The following is a 16855-nucleotide window of genomic DNA, read 5'->3' on the forward strand; positions in this document are numbered from 1 at the left end:
AAAACATCATGCTGGACCCTAGGAGTAGCTCAGTGGCGCAGTGCCTGCTTGGTGCAGTGGGAAAGCCCCCAACCCCCATTGAATCCTCTACCTCTCCAGCTGGCTCACCCACCTTCTGGGGAGGCCCAGGACAGTGGCTGGGAGTCAAAGCATCCAGCCCTCTCCAGATTCAGGTCCTTGATCCACTAACCCTGTCCCAGTCTATCACAGGATCCAGCCCTGCAACCACAGCCTCTGTGAGAGTTCTTGCCATGCTATGAGTGGGTCAAGGTGGGGCAGCTGTCCTCACTGTAACCCCCCCCCCCAACCTCGCTCCCGAGAAGCCAAATAAGACATTCATGTGTACCGGATGGATGCAGAACTTTCGGATGGTGTAATCCACCAGGACCACGCAGTCCTCTACACACACCCGGATGTTGCCATAGGTCCAGCAGCCCTGGTCTGGCCAGTACTGGTAGCACTTCTCCTGTGACGAGCAATTGAAGGAGAATAGTCAAGACACAGTTGGGGACATGGCCTCCCACCGTCCGAGTAAGGTCAAGTAACCTGTGTCAGCAGTCCGTGTATCATGAGCTGGAAGCATGACTCTGCATGAGTGTGTCTTTTATAAAGGGGGAAGAGAAGCCTCCGAGGTGGCAAATGTGGCTGTGGACCAACCAGAGTGGCTTTGGGGGAGCATATAGTAATATCTCATTCGCTCACCCCTTCATCTCTCACATCCTATTACGCCAGCCGTGACCATGCATGCTGAAGCCACTTTAGAGTTAGGGAGCCTGACCCTAACAACCATCTGGCTCAAGTGAACCCTGCCTCCACACTTTCAGAATGCCTTCCCTAGGCATCCCCCTGGGGTCCAGCTCTCTGTTCTCCTTCTGATCAGGCCACACACACTAACATGGGGACCCTAAGGAGATCCAGGCCACCCAGGCAGCTCTTTACAGAAGACAAACCCCAGGCACCCTGTGTTTCCTGAAGCCCCAGCGCTTAACAGGCAGGCAGCAAGCTGTCCATCAGCACAGCCTGTGAATGAATGAATGGCGATCACCCCCTGCCACCAGAGGGACAAGAGCCTCACAATCTTCCTTGGAGAAATCTCTAAAATTTAACAAGCCTTGCGGGCACCTCAAAGCCTGTCCTAGAAATGACCAGTGAAAGGCACAGCAACCTGGCCAGTTCTCCAGGATCAATACTCTCTTAAAGTAAAAGGTGCCTGTCACCATGGAGACCAGCATCCTTGTTACATCCCCTTCCTGTATTCTGGCCTAAGACGACCTACAGTCACAGGGCATCAGGGTGTGGCCTGTAGTGAGACTCAAAGGTTCTGGTTTGGGTAAGTCATGGTTCCCCTGGGGGCTCTGATGACTCTCAAGCAATTCCTCCCTGAACGACTCTTGCAAAGATAGAAAAGGGGTCTCGGGCTGGCGAGATGGCTCAGTGGTTAAGAGCACCGACTGCTCTTCTGAAGGTCCCGAGTTCAAATCCCAGCAACCACATGGAGGCTCACAACCATCCATAATGAAATCTGATGCCCTCTTCTGGAGTGTCTGAAGACAGCTACAGTGTACTTACATATAGTAAATAAATAAACTAAAAAAGAAAAGAAAAGAAAAGGGGTCTCAGGCTCCAGTGAACTCTTGGCTGTCCCACTCTCAGTTCATAAGATGCCAGCTGGGTTTTGCAATGCTCTGCCCAGGATGTGGACATCATGGAGACCACAACGCAAGCCACCAAGGAAAAGGAACTCTCTTGAGAAATGACTCCATCTGAGGTAGTGGAAATGAAGAGAACCAACAGGCAGCCCTAAGTCACAGGGTCAGAAAAATATAGCAGGAGGCTCTAAGAGAGGTTGACGTGGATGACATCACCAGGACACAGGGGGACAGAAGTCCTTAGGGCTTCCCTGCCTCTGCTTAGGGCTAAGCAACTTTTGGGAGATCTGGACTCTGTGAGCAGTTGATCACAGAGACCCACGAGCTCTTGTGAGAGTCAACCTCCCTGTCTACAGAAGCAGGGTTCCCTCCTCACAGGGCAGGATGGCTCTGGTGGCAGCTCCACCGTAGTTTTGTTCCTGTCACTCTGAACATAGGTGACAAAGGACAACAGGTTAGACGTCATGCAGTAAGTAAGAAGAGGCAGTCCCCATCTGTCCCTGTTCTTGTCTCCAAAACAAAACAAACCCGTTTTCTCTCTGATAGATCAGAAAACTAGAAGTGGCTGCTGGAGGCTTTTCCCTGTGCTGTTGGGTATTGAGCCCACCAGTTAGGTGCTCTAGGGACAAGAGTGCTCTGCTGCCTGTTGTGTGAGTCCCGTCCTTATTCTCCTGCATACCCCAATAATGGCTGTTCCACCCAAATCCTGTAGGCTCTGGCCATGTCCTCAGCACTTGGGGAACCGTTAGGACCAGACTAGTGCCATCTATAGGGAGATGCCCTGGCTGGGGGCCCAGCAGGCAGGTACCTTCTGCCAAGCTGGACTTTCATAGTGGAATACGCTAGAAGCACAGTCTACCAGCTGGGTTTCTCCACCTGAGAAAGCTTCCCTCAGGCTTCCAATTCCCCTTTTTCTTGGAAAACGAGTTCCATGCGAACAAGTCTGCCAGGCTTCAAGTCTCCCAGGGCACTGTTACTCTCCCTTCCAGCCTGCATCTAGGCAAGCTCCTGGCAATGGGGATGGAGACACAGGCTCTGCAGACGCTACCAGAGTCTGCCTTGTTAGGAGACCAGGCTAGTGAACCTCTCATCCCCACCTGATGCTTCAGATTCAGCCACTCATTCACATCTTCCACGAGCCTCCTGTTGGAGGCCATCTCTCTAGTCTAGGAAAGACCTGCTCAGTCTGATAGGCCAGCCAGACCTGTCACACACAGAACACACTGGTACCTCTCACTCTAAAGTCTGTTCCTCTCCAGTGGGGTTAGAGCCACGGGTGGCCATGATGATCCTCAGACAAAGAAGGGGACCTCTGATTCCTTAATGTTGGAGCAGGACAGTGAGGTGTGGAAACTCAACATAGGATTCTGGAAGGCCTGAGTGCTGTTTGCCCCCCCACTGTTAGATGAGAACTGTCCAGTCAGAGGGAGTGGTCAGGCCTCTCTGGTGAGTGTGGGGGCCAGAAGGAAAGACTGCAGGGTCAGTGCAGGGAGCTTACCTCCTTCCTCTCCTTCAGGTTCGTCAACATGACGATGGTGGCTGACCTTTGCTCCCAGACCATTCTCCAGAAGTCATTCACTGTCTCCTGCTTAGGGCCTGTGCGCAGAGGGGAGGGTTAGGATGAAGGAGCCGTCTAAACTTTGTCCGTAAATTCAGCCTTGGAAGGATCACACCTTCCTCAGGCGCATGACTGGCTCTGCAGCCTGGAAGCTTTCTGTGCAGCCAGGCAGAGTTTGGGCCGCTAGGTCGATTCACGGGCAAAAGGAAAGGGAACCACAGGAAGACGGTTGAGAGCAATGTCTGCTCTGCATTCATAGTGGCTGGAGGCCACCATAGGCTTGACTCCCTCCAAGTCACGTCCCCCTCCAGAACTGCTAAACTGGAATGTGAGTGAGAGCACTTGCTTAGGGGGGGTGGGTGGTGGTGGTGGAGGAGAGGGACAGGGGAAGGGAGGACGGGAGGGAGGGACACAGCGGAAGAGGGACGGGAGGGATCAGGATGAAGAACCTCCCTGCCCTCTGTTCACTTCCTGTCTGAATATGACACAGTGCCTAGGGATATAACAGCTATTTTTCGATCCTAAGGCTAAAACTTCTTGGCTGAAGAAAAGAGGACAGGAGACAAAGAAATCCTGACAAGCTGGTGCTGATGAGAGAAATACAGGTCTTAGTGATGTTTCCACCAATGTCTTTTCAATGGCTTTTCTCTCATTTACAGGGGCTTGGTCCCCTATGTGTAACAAGTGTTTCTAGGTCTAGGAAATCTGGCCTAGGAGCAGGAGGAGGAAAGCCATGCTTCAGCTTCACTGATTCCCTGGGGAATTGCGCCACCTTCCCAAAAGGACAGCTTCGGGCGACTAGAAGGGTTGGGACTGGGTGTAACGGTAAGGACAGGATCTTGTAGCTGAGCCACATTGGCTAGGACCTTGATTTAAGAGCCCCTGCATTCTGTCCTCCACCCAAAGCAGGAGCCTTTCGGAGCTCAGGCTACTGAGAGAAGTCAGTTATCTACTGAATGAGAGTCTCGGGGTAAGCAGAGGCCCCTTGTGTGAGCGTGCTGTGGACCACAGAGGGGCACACAGTGCGGGTGTCTAACACAGTGACACAATGGTGCACACGCATGAGAAGCTGTGCATTGCTGGCCATTAGATATTCAAATCACGATAAAAATACCATGCAGGCATGAACGACATCGAACTCTTACCTTGAGCTGCTATGAATTTGTTCTTTTCTTTGTAGCCCTGGAAAAGTGAAGCCAAACCCATAATTATCCAGGACTATCCTTGACTAGGGGACGACTGTGTTTATAGAAGAGCAGGAAAGATCCACCCGAGAGAATGTAGAAAACAAAAAGGACACACACACACACAAAAACAACAACAACAACAACAACAACAAACCACCCTAGCAATCTCAAAGGTAACAGAGTTCCTTTCCTGTGGCCTTTACTACTGTGTTTTTGTTTTCACACACACAAGCAGACAACATGCTGATCGATGTTTTTAAATGGGCTCATGTGTACAAACCCCTTTATTTCTTTGTATTTTAATACATTTAAAGCTTTAAATGATATCTCAAAGATAACTAAATTCCAAGGCTCACTGTGGTTTATTTTTAGTCAAATGCATCGGTGGGGTTTAATTTGTCAGCGCTGTAAGGATCGAGACCAAACACCTCCAGCCTCCACTGGGGTCATGACTGCGATGGATTTGCTATCTTTGTGACTTCTGGTGCAGATGCGAGCTGGGAAGGCACAATGGCCTCATGCTCTCAGTGTGACCACAAGTGCTCAGGATCAGAGTGGTGGGCACCTAAACATCATGGTTTAGACTCAGCCCCCCGAGTGCCCAGTGTCGGCTTCATGCTAAGCCAGGGGAAAGGAGACCAGGCAACTTACATCAATGTAGGAGGCATTAATGTAGTCAGAGCAGGGGATTCCATCCACTTGGCTCAAAATCACTCTGCAATGATCATCTGGGAAAAGCAGGGGAAAACAAACCAACAAACAAACCCTTTGATGTTAGAACAATGAGCTACAGAAGCCCAGGGTGTCTTTTACCTAAGAGTCAGTTACTGGAAGGATGTAACCAGGTCTCCCCTTGAGGGCAGCGTGGGGTGCCCCTGCATTGTTCACTTGTGCCTCAGCTAGGGGAGGAAAAGAGGAGGCCCAGTGATCACACAGACAGCAGCGAGTGATCATGTTCTCACAGTCCAAACACTAACAACTGCAGGTGCACCTAAGAGACTTCAGGATACAGAACTGGGTCTTGCATGCCGGCTTCCAGAGGACATATGGGTAAAGGGTTTGGAACTCTGAACTCCAGTATCTATCATCCTTCAGCATCTGCCCCAGGGCTGGACGGTAGCTGGGTTTGCCCATAGATTATTGACTATGGGAGTCTAGCTGGCTCCCTGGGGCATTTTTCAGAGTTGGAAGGAAGTCGTGTGTGTGTGTGTGTGTGTGTGTGTGTGTGTGTCTGTATATGCATATTTGTGGTGCTGTGTGTTATGTGTTTCACACATGTGATCTGTGTTAAGAATGTGTTGTATAGTATAATACACAGCTCCCTGATACGCAGTATATCACAACACCCCACACCACATATTACCATCCCACATACACCATGAACTGTCCATTATAACACATATCACTCACACACACACACACACACACACACACACACACACACATATATATATATATATATATATATATATATATATACATATACATATAGGCTGGGGTGTGTACGTGTGTTGAGAATTAAATGTGCTATATGTGTGTGGCTTGTATATTTTTGTGGTATTGTGTTTTACATGCATGGTATATACATAAGTGTGCTATGTATGTGTTGTATGGTTATATGTGCTGCATGTGTGTGGTGTGTCTATTCTTGTGGCATTGTGTGTTATACATGCATGGTATGTACATATGCTTGAGTGTGCTGAGTATGTGCTATGTGGTAGAACAAGCTGATTGTGAGTTTATTATGTGTGGTGTATGGTACAATGTGTATATGTGGTGTGATATGTGTTATAGTGGACAGTTCACTGTGTATGTGGGATGGTAATATGTGGTGTGGGGTGTTGTGATATACTGCGTATCAGGGAGCTGTAGTCAAGGCTGCACGATAATTGTGACCCTGCTCCTCCACGGGCCTGTGTCCCACAGAAGCTGCCGCTGCAGCACCAACGGATTGTGTAAAAGGTGGCTGATGCGGGAAGGTCTGTAGTCCCAGCACTGAGGAGGCTGAGGCAGGAGGATTGAGAGTTCCAGGCTAGCTTGGGCCTTGTTGGCTGAGTGCCGTGTGTTATCTCAGACTCCCCGAGTTTCATTGCTGAGCTGCATCTGTCCAACTCTGGGCAGAGGAGGGGATGGCACATCTCTGGGGACACTTTCCAGCCCACACATGCTGGCCAGGATGACAAACGCCAAATCCACTGTCACATATCAACACATTCCCATTCAGGGGCTCAAGGATGGAAACAACTGTGCCACAACACATGCCATGCTGGCTGAAGAGATTTTAGAATGACTTACACCAGGGGACAGTTATGGAAACACAGGGCAAAATGGCACCTGCATGGCCTTGGACCTTCACATCTTCTAACAGATTCCTGCGTCTACATTCTGAAAAGTTCCACTTTGCTGTCAGAACACTGCTTTCTAAAATTACTAGCAGTGGCATCCTCCCAGCAGAGAGCAATCAGAATGCTTGGCCACAGAGAGTCCCCACAGGCATGCAAGCCCTCAGCCTTTTGGATGCAGAGTGTCCAAGTCTTTGGGAATCCCAGGCTAAGGCCAACATTACACGTTAGCCCAGGGACATCTTTGAACCTATTGCAAGTCTGCCCTGGCTTGGGGTGAACTAGGAAGGGCAGGGGCACCTGGAGCTGTGGGCATTGGGTCCTCCCATCCGAGTTTGCTGATCCTAACCTGCCTCCATGACATTCAGCCCACTGTATTGCCCCAGCAGGACCAACAGCTCCAACATAGCCAGGCATGTCTCTCCTTAACTGGATGCCACTATTGGTCCTTGACGTATGTGCTGTTTCCATACTGTAGGAAACTCAAACATACAAACAGCCCATTACCCCTGTGAAACATGCCATGTACCCACAGTCCTGGAGAGCTGTCAACACCCCAAGTCAGGCATTACTCCTGGGTATGGAGGGATGAGGCCTCACCCTGGAGCAGGAGCAAGGGAACTTATGGTGGGGGCTCATTGAGCGGGACTGTTTGGAGTGCTGCCACACTTTCATAGAGGGAGAAGGCAGGCTAGTTTTCTTCTGTAATCCAACCCAGGCTCAGGTACAGCAGGAAGGTTTTGGAAGGCACCCAGCCTGTGCTAGAGTGATTCCTTGGTGAGCTGAGCACCCTATCTGTGCCTGGTGCAGGAGCTTAACCATGAGTTCTGTTCCGGAGCTCTCACCAGGAACTAGCACTCCCCTCTCTGACTCTCTGGCTCTTTTGCTGTCTGTCTCTGTCTCTGTCTTTTTCTCCTTTCTTTGATCCCCTGTTCTCACTCCTGTCATTTCCCCTCCCCCATTCTGACACAGGGTCTTGCTTGCCATGTACCCAGGCTGGCCTCTATCTGGAGAGCCATCTGCCTCAGCCTGGAGGCTGCTAGGATTACAAGCATGAATTGCTACCTCTGGCTCAGAAATATTCTTGGTTAAGACTTTGGGTATGGCTTTAGGGGATAGTAGGTTTACTAATAAAGAGAGAAAGTTAGGCAAGATGCTCTGAATGTCTTTGGCCCTAAGGGGCCCTAAATACATGAGAGCCAAACCAAGTCATAAATTAAGTCATCTAGGAAGGTGAAGTACTAAGTTAGAAGTCAAATGGCTCTTTGAGAATCACAGTTATCAGTTGACATAAATTTCTCTGAAGAGCCCAGATATCTTCTTGCTCTTTGAGCTATTGAGCCACGGCAATAGCTTCCTTGGATCTCCATAACTCACTGAGCAGTAAAGCTACTGTGTCCAGAGTCGAAACTTGGGACAAACCACCCTCACAGCTTGGCCCTCCTCCCTTGGCCCTGACAAACAAAAACCCATTCGTTTATTACTCTAGGTTTAGTTGGATCCTAGAATCATGGTGGCCTTTACAAAAAAGTCAATTATAAACCTTATATATGAATGGCAGGGAAGAGGTGCTTCCAGAAAGTGCTAGAAATCTAGGATCATGTAACGGGCAGGTCACAGCTCCATGTATAGACTGAAGCTGACTGAGGCCTGCTTCCTGACCCCACCAGGCATTCCTTAAGATCAAAGGTCTCTGGGACCAGTAGGAGGCCTCTGTTCAGGGTTCAAGCCTGAGCTTAGTGGAGCTGTCTGAGGCTGCTTTTCTGTGTGCTTGAAGGGTGACACTGTGGTTGGGAGGATGGGAGGGCTGTGGGTTAGGCAGGGTGTCGCAACCCTCCTGCACCAACTTTTGAAAAGTCGGCTGGGAACATGCAAGGTTTGCCCTGGCAGTGAGACAGACACCTCAGGCCTAGACTCAGCCAGCAACAGCAGGTCACAAGATGCCCAGACCACAGCATCTTTCACCCTAACTCTGACACTTCCTTGGCAACCACACTCACCAGCTCATGGTTGATGTTTCCTGCTAAAGTTAGAATTGGGTTTGTTTAGCCCCTCAAGGGTGCCAAACCCGCGTGGGCTTTTCCTTCTACCATCTTGGTCTTTGGTTATGGACCATAAATCTCACTGAGGACTTGCTCCTGGCTTAATCAAACACTCACTACGAAGGAAGGTACTGCTTAAGGCCACCGACAGGCCTAGACTGGTACTCAGCACTGAAGCTGGCAGGAGAGGCCTTGCCTGCTTGTGCCTAAGTCTGTGAAGCATTCCTACCCAGCTTGCGTTCTACCTGCTTAGCAACCTGAGTGGCCAGCAGCAGCAAAGATGCCCACACCCTGTGCAGGGAAATGGGCACTCAGGCAGGGTGGTTCTGGATTCCTTGGGACACGCATTGAGCAGTCACAACATAATCTGTGACATAACAAAGCTGTGAAGCAGTGCCAAGTGTAACCAGCATGTCACAGATCATGCAAAGACAGACAGTAAACAACAACAACAACAACAACAAGTCTTACTGGGCAGAATGTTGGGGTATCTGTTTTTTTCTCTGTTTTCTTCTTTATTTGCTAGTTCAAAGGATCCTTGTATGTGTCCAGATGGCAATGACTGGAAAGAAACAGAGAGTTGGTTGAACACTAATGAATCTAAACCCAGGCTCCCATCAGCGTCACTAACAAGCCTAGGAATTAATACTACCATCCTTCCATCGTCCACGGCTCTCGTCAGGTCCCACACTAGACACTGGGAAGACAATGAGTGACACACAGAGATGGGCTTTCTTCAGGGTCTTCTGTCTAGATCCTAAACTTTGTGAGGTCAGGAACTCACTCACAACATAGCCTATCATGCCCCAGTCCACACAGGTCTTGGCCCAGGCAAAGACTCCTTGAGTACAGGTGAACTGATCCAAAAGGAGTTCTGATGCATGAGACAGAGGAGCAAAGACTAGCGAGAAGGAAGTGCTGAGACCTCTCAACTGAGCTTCAGGAGAGAAGCAGGATCCTGGAGAGTGACTGCAGATGCAGCTCTCACCATACCCAGGACTCAGCTGTCTCTGTGGGTTAGGTCAGGTGAGCAGGGCCAGGGCCAGAAGCTCCTGAGAAATACTGATTCTCCCAGACCCCAAGGACCCCTAGGCGTTTGGGACTCTCTGCGGCTTAAGATGTACCCCGTTAATGACCCCTGGCCCCAGACTAGGAGTATCAGTGAGAAATGGAAGTTTCACTTTGCCACGATGCTAAAACTGAGAATCATCACATCTGGGAATAAAGTAGACACGTGGCTTTCTACTTCCTTCTACCATGGAAGCCACCTGCCTCTGATGCTTGCTTCCCTCCAGCTGTCTGCTGTTTGCGTGCTTCTGGGCTCCTCCTCTTTGTGCTCAAATGAGCCAGGGTAAAGAACACCTTGAACTTCAAATCATGCTCTTCAACATTAAACCTTCCTCTGGTTGGACCTAGCACCACTGGGCGCCAAGGAAGACGTGTTTGTGCTGTGTCAGGCACAGGGGAAATACATGGCTTCCCTTACAACTAGCCTATGATGAGATGACATGGGACCAGATCAAATGAACAGTGTTAAAAACGTGATCAGCATCACTTGACTGAAAAGATAGACCTTAGTAATATAGCCTGAAAGGACCCCCTTGCTCAAGCACAGGGAAACATGACCTTCTTGCTGTCTGTGTCCCACTTTAGGGCCCTGGGAGTTGGGGTCTGGCTTCATAGAGCAGCCTCAGATGACATCCATAATGTCCCGAGATTGTTCTCATTTTATGTAAGGGCACTGGCCTCCCTTTAGCAGACAGGAGCTTCTTCAGTGGCCAACTCAGTTCCCACAAGGGCTTACATCAAGGCGCTGTAGAGCATCTCTCTCCTCTGCTCTAGGTCCACCACATCTCATAGCCACAGGCAGAGGCTCTGCCTGAGTCAGTGTGGAGGGGCCAATCAGAGGTCCTCCTGGCAATGCCAATGAGGAGTTCTCAACCTTGTCCCTAGCTATGAACACCCAGGCTCCTTGAGCTCAGACTCACCACCAGCGCAGGCTTGGTGCTACCTCTCAGCCCTAAGTGGACACTGAATTTGTGCTGACATCCCAGGACCTTCTCAGAAAGCTTTAACCTAGAATGCAAAATCCAGGCATGGTAATGTCACAGTGGCACATGAAACCGTGCATCTGGCAAAGCTCAAGAATGAGCAGATTCTAGGGGCTCAGTGATAACACCGCCAACAGCAATGATAACTGTAATACATGGACATGCTCCGTGGGAGAGACGGAGTGCATGGGAACACTCCAGCATGCATGCAATTGTTCTGCATGCTTGGAACTGCTCTAAAAATAAGGCTTATTAAAAACAGCAAACTGGATTAAACAAAGGAAGGCAAGGTAGCGGCAACATGATGGCCAGCGGAGCCTGAGTACAAAGAAGAATCAGGCTCTGGCCACCCTTCCACAGCTGTGTGTCTCTGAGATGTGGGCCATAGAGATGTGGTGGTTCATTCTGCCTCCCCAGGCTCTTAGAGGACAGGACAAAGGGAGGTGGGCAGAGTTCTCTGTGCCCCTGTACATAATCCCAGAGCCAAGCAAGCTGAAAAGTTCCCTGCACAGATTGGGCCCAGCACGTTTTTTTCCTGCTGTCAGGCTACTAAGGACCTCAGGTTTCTCAGCTGCTTGGTAGCCCCAGGGAAGTAAGACTGTCTGGGGATGATCCGCCAGCAGTGACTCTTTGTGTATGCTATAGGAGGTCTGGTTTGTTTCATAGACCCAGAGGACAGAGGATGGCTCGGGTTTGCAGGGACTCCTGTAAACAAACAACTCCCTCTGTACAGATTTCTATTGTATTTATCATAGGGAGGCTTGACACAGCTTGCTGGGTCAGAGCTGGGGAAGATGGTTACCAGAGGCCTCCTTTTCTGGGACTGAAGTCAGGACCTGGAAACAGGTTAGAGATCTACCTTTCCAGGAGGAGCTAGCAGATAGCATCTTATCTGTAAGTTACCTGTTACTTATTGGTTTAAGTGTTATCAAAGCCCCACAGGGCAGGGAAAATCCCTACTTTACAGATGAAGAAACTGAGGCAGAGGTTAAGGAACTGGCCCAAGTCTTCCGGGCCAGGATAGTACACAGACAAACCGGTTCCAACATTCATCCCATTTTCCCGATGATCTGAATGCCAAAGTCCTTCTTATCCTCAAGTTCATGGCCACCTAATCCTGGACTTGGCAGTACAGGAATGTCCAAATACATGTTGAGACTTATCCAGATACCTTCCATGACCGTTAGGAGAGGGTGTCAGACCAGAGAGAGGGAGGGGTAGGAAACTTAAATGTCTTCTCTGAGAACTGGCCTGGCTGGTTTGGACAGGAGAGGGATGTCATAAGAGTGTGACCATGGAGAGAGGAGCCAGGCTTCCTGCGCTCTTACCCCACACTGTATCTCCACAGGCAGCAGGACTCTGCACAACTGAGGGCCACAGAGAGGCAGGGCGGGAGGAACACGAGAGGGAATCATTTGTTTCCAGTATAAAATTTACAGGGGCTCCTCCAGCTTTTCTATCATATGTTTTCTTCTTAAAATTTTAGATAACATTTGTTTGCTCTTGTGCACATGCCTGTACACACACACACACATGCTATGCCATGAACTCGGTGGTCAGAGGCAGGTTTTCAAGAAACAGCTCTGTTCTTCCATGATGCGGGTTTCAGGGATTGACCTCAGGTTGTCAGGCTTGGTGGCCAGTGCCTTTACTGGTTGAGCCATCTCATCAGCAGCCTCATCCTTTCTAAAAAGCTAACTTAGTGTTTAAAACTCATGATGGTGAAAAACATCAAACTGTTCAATAATGGTAGACTCCATATCTGCTCGACAACACCCACAGTGGAGCCCCGGGCAGCAGGGAGATACACAGCCATTGTTCTCTCCTGACAGTGACCAATCTGTCCCCCTCACCATGGCTTGCTTTTGCTTTGATATTTTAGATAAGCTATGGGACCAGGGTCTTGCCTGCTGTGCTTTTCCAGTCCTCTTGACTTCTGCACCTGAGCCAAATCCCCCTCACCTGCCTCATCCTGCTCCCGGCCCTACTCCAAGACCCTCCATTCACAGTCTGGTCCCTGGCACCCCACATATGACAGCAGAACTGGAAGGGGAAGTGGGAGATGCTGAGGAGGGACAAGCTCCTACCAGCAATGTGAGCAACAGCTATTTTAAAAATGGAGAATTGACTTCTGGTGTTAAGTTGTAAGTTTGCAAAACAACAGTGCTTGGTGCTGTCTTTCAGTATGACCTAATTTAGAGAGAGAGGGGGAAAAAAGAGGAAAACACATTTGGCAGCAGTAAAAAGGGAAGCAAGCTAAAGAGGAAGGTGTAAGGCTGACAAGTGGGTAAACCGTGGTGGAGCCCACCACAGCCTTCCCAGGCCCTCGCAGGCATCTCTGTGTGGTTGGTCCCCTCTCTACAAACAACCACACAGCACTTTTTTAAAAAGTTCATCGTCTGGGAGGCTCACATCTGTGCTGTCATAGAGCCTCCATCCCCAGACCCCGCTGTTGGAAGTGACCTGGAGTATAATAGATGTTATGACAGAGCCAGGCCAAGGCAGCCATCCAGGGACACCCCGTCTTGCTCTGGCCCAACATTCATCTCCCAGTCCTGCACCCAGGGTGAAGACTTGAACAAACTCCCTCAGAATACCAACAGTGCGGCGGGGCTCTGTGTTCAAAATAGCACTTCATGCCTACCCATATGACAGTCATTAAACAATCAACAACTTGGGGGCTGGAAAGATGGCTGAGAGATTATAAGCTCTTCCTTTCTTGGAGAGGACTTGGGTTCAATTCTCAGAGCCTACTTGGTGGCTTACAACCACCTAAAACTGCAGTTCTAGGGGGTCTGATGGCCTCTTCTGGCACTGCACACATGTGGTGCACATGCATATACAAAGCACACTCACACATACATATAAAAGGTGAGGTAACCCAATCACAAAAGAACTCACACAAGATGTACTCACCGATAAGTGGATATTAGCCCAGAAACTTAGAATACCCAAAATATAAGATACAATTTGCTAAACGCATGAAACTCAAGAAGAACGAAGACCAAAGTGTGGACACTTTGCCCCTTCTTAGAACTGGGAACAAAACACCCATGGAAGGAGTTACGGAGACAAAGTTTGGAGCTGAGACGAAAGGATGGACCATCTAGAAACTGCCATACCCGGGGATCCATCCCATAATCAGCTTCCAAACGCTGACACCATTGCATACACTAGCAAGATTTTGCTAAAAGGACCCAGATATGGCTGTCTCTTGTGAGGCTATGCCGGGACCTGGCAAACACAGAAGTGGATGCTCACAGTCAGCTATTGGATGGATCACAGGGCCCCCAATGGAGGAGCTAGAGAAAGTACCCAAGGAGCTAAAGGGATCTGCAATCCTATAGGTGGAACAACAATATGAACTAACCAGTACCCCCACCCCCACCCCCCAGAGCTCGTGTCTCTAGCTGCATATGTATCAGAAGATGACCTAGTCGGCCATCTGTGGAAAGAGAGGCCCATTGGTCGTGCAAACTTTATATGCCTCAGTATAGGGGAACGACAGGGCCAAGAAGTGGGAGTGGGTGAGTGGGGGAGCGTGTGGGGGACTTTTGGGATAGCATTGGAAATGTAAATGAAATAAATACCCAATAAAAAAAATAAAAAATAAAATAAAAATTAAAATTATAAAAAAGGAAATGAAAAACTCTAAGGGTTAGGTCACCAATGTGTACTGTGTGTTGAGCTGAGAGTTCTGAGAATGACTATGGAGACTGCCAGTGGGCAGAGCATGGAGTGAGCCACTGCTCCTCAGAGGGTGTGGAAATGATTCATCCCATAGAGCAGAGACTCACACACACTGAACACGAGCTAGTGTCCTCTGCAGACAGTCCTCATAACCACCGAACTGTGCCGTGATGGTTGCTCAGAGCGACCAGTGCTGGTCTGATTAGAAGCTGGACCTCTTGGGGACCATGACAAGATGCTTTGTGGGAGGCTCTCTGTATCCTTCAGCATAAAACTGCCACCTACACCACGCACCACATGGTAGAATTACGTGTTTATCACAGCTGTTGTCATACCACGGTACCCAATCATGGAGCTGGCAGCAACCCCCAGGAGCATCAGGCTCAACCATCTCGCTTCCTAAGGAACAAGGAGCACCAGTGAAGAGCACTGCACGAGTGACTGGGCTCTCCAGACCCCACTTCTGAGCAGCTCCACAAGTGACATAAAGTCCCGAGTCCCTGGAACGACTGGCTCGGACCGTCCTGCTATTCCTCGCGATGGCCGAGACCTGGGACACTCACATTGAACTCCTCTCGGAATCGCTTGCAGTCATCCGCAGATCTCACCCGGATCTCCTCCTCCAGGTGCTCCACGGGGATGGGGAAGTACTTCTTGGGACCTGATGGAGATCTGCTCAGCAGCATCACTCTCTGCTGCTCTGTAGGGCCAGGAGCAACAGAGAAGCCACTTAGTGCCATTGCCCATGGCTGACTCATTCCTTAGATGGTCTGACAGCATTCCTGATGGATCTGTACAATGGGAGGGGACCAGTCCTCTCAAATCGCTCGCTCACCCTGGGGCTAACCCAGCTCTGAGCAACTGAATCAAACACCTCCTTCCCAACACACCCTATTTTCAGCAAGTGATGGCAGCATTCCTGTCCATCATAGACATCGTATTCTTGATCTTGCTTGCAAGCTCACCCATCACTCAGCCTTCCCTCTAGCCTATGTTCCTTCCACACACAGCATGGCAGCTTCTTGATACCAGATCCAGAGAAGAGTAATCACGGGGCTCTGGGTATACACTCGGAGCAGATGGGGGACTGCAAGGATCTCTGCCTTGCAGCCTCCCCCTTTTGGCAATGCACAGATCCTCTTCCTTAAACCACATGCATTATAATGCAGAGAAACACACCATCTCTGAAGCAGGGGAGGAGAGGACACGGCAAAGGGCTGCCGGGGACTGGCATTTCTTTCTCTTCACAGAGAGGGAGCTGGTTCCATCAGGTCAGTAGAATAAGTCAGCTGTCACCTTTGCAAAAGGCCCTGTCCCATCTGCAGAGCTCACTGAGACTGCTCGGAGACACCCTTCGGCTGCAGCCAGATGAGCTGGTAGAAGCCTGTGGGCTTCTTGCCCCTCCCAGCCACACTCTTCCCTCTGCACTGGCTTTTGGGATGTGTGGGGAGGTGAGAAGGGCAGGATGCAGACTGCAGATGCACCAGAGCTGTCTGATGGTCTATGCGGATGTGCGAGTCCCCCAAGCCCTGCAATGCTACCGCTCAGCTGAGCCCGCTCTTGCTCATAGTCTTCCCATCTGTGGGGTTGTGTTAGTTCCTTTGCTACCTTGGGGGAGTTCTAAAGTGTCGCTTGAGTTCTGACGGCATGCACGTTACCTCAAGGCAGGCAAAGCTCTGCAGGAAGTTAGAACAGAAAGCTGGAACCACTGCCGTGAGCCAGCGTTTTGTGTTTTAAATCGTCACTAAAAACCAGGGGCTTGGCATACATTGGGCAGGTGCTACACCACTGAGCTGTATCCCCAGGTCCCTTGGCCATTTGAAGATGGATCTTGTTATGTAGCTCAGTCTGGCCTTGAACCTGTGTTGCTTCTGCCTCAACAAGTGCCTTCGAGTACTGAGATTAGAAGCCCATGCCACCCCCACTCAGCTAGAACCTGCACCTTTGAAATCTTTGCTTTGTCTTTACCATTGAAACACAGAGAAAGAAAAACAAGCTTTTCATAAGCAGCGTTTACAAGTTAGAACACAGCTGGAATCTAAGTTAGGCATGTCCCCTCACTGGCGCTCCTTCTCAAGAGTGAACAGCGTTGGCAGAGCAGTGCCCTTTCCAGCTTGATCCTGAGGTAGTACCGTCACATCTGAACACTCCTCACCATGAGTTAGAGACCTATCACGGGATGATTTCAAAGGCTTCAGTGAGAAATGTTACTTGGCAAAGCCCTGCTAAACCGACAGGATATGAGTGGTCTCTTTAAAAAAAAAAAAAACAAAAAACAAAAAAACCTCACAAACTGAAATGTCTCAGACATCCGCTCTCTTGCAGGGAAAACGACC

The 16855-nt window shown here is 49.7% G+C and overlaps 1 protein-coding gene across 4 annotated transcripts in view; it reads right to left on the reverse strand.

The window, feature by feature from the left end:
• The window catches only part of Ptpre (protein tyrosine phosphatase receptor type E), a 149866-nt gene that overhangs the window by 18065 nt on the left and 114946 nt on the right, over window positions 1–16855 (reverse strand). For all 4 annotated transcript variants that reach the window (XM_029479487.2, XM_021166288.3, XM_029479489.2 and 1 more), the window contains 6 exons: window positions 15083–15219; window positions 9250–9340; window positions 5046–5122; window positions 4353–4389; window positions 3148–3245; window positions 347–466 (listed from right to left, as the gene is read on the reverse strand). In XM_029479487.2, the coding sequence (XP_029335347.1) occupies window positions 347–466; window positions 3148–3245; window positions 4353–4389; window positions 5046–5122; window positions 9250–9340; window positions 15083–15219 (560 nt within the window). The remainder of the gene's footprint in view (window positions 1–346; window positions 467–3147; window positions 3246–4352; window positions 4390–5045; window positions 5123–9249; window positions 9341–15082; window positions 15220–16855) is intronic.

The sequence above is a fragment of the Mus caroli genome, unplaced genomic scaffold, assembly GCF_978045245.1.
Source record: "Mus caroli unplaced genomic scaffold, Mus_caroli_1 scaffold_8, whole genome shotgun sequence".
NCBI classification, from domain to species: domain Eukaryota; kingdom Metazoa; phylum Chordata; class Mammalia; order Rodentia; family Muridae; genus Mus; species Mus caroli.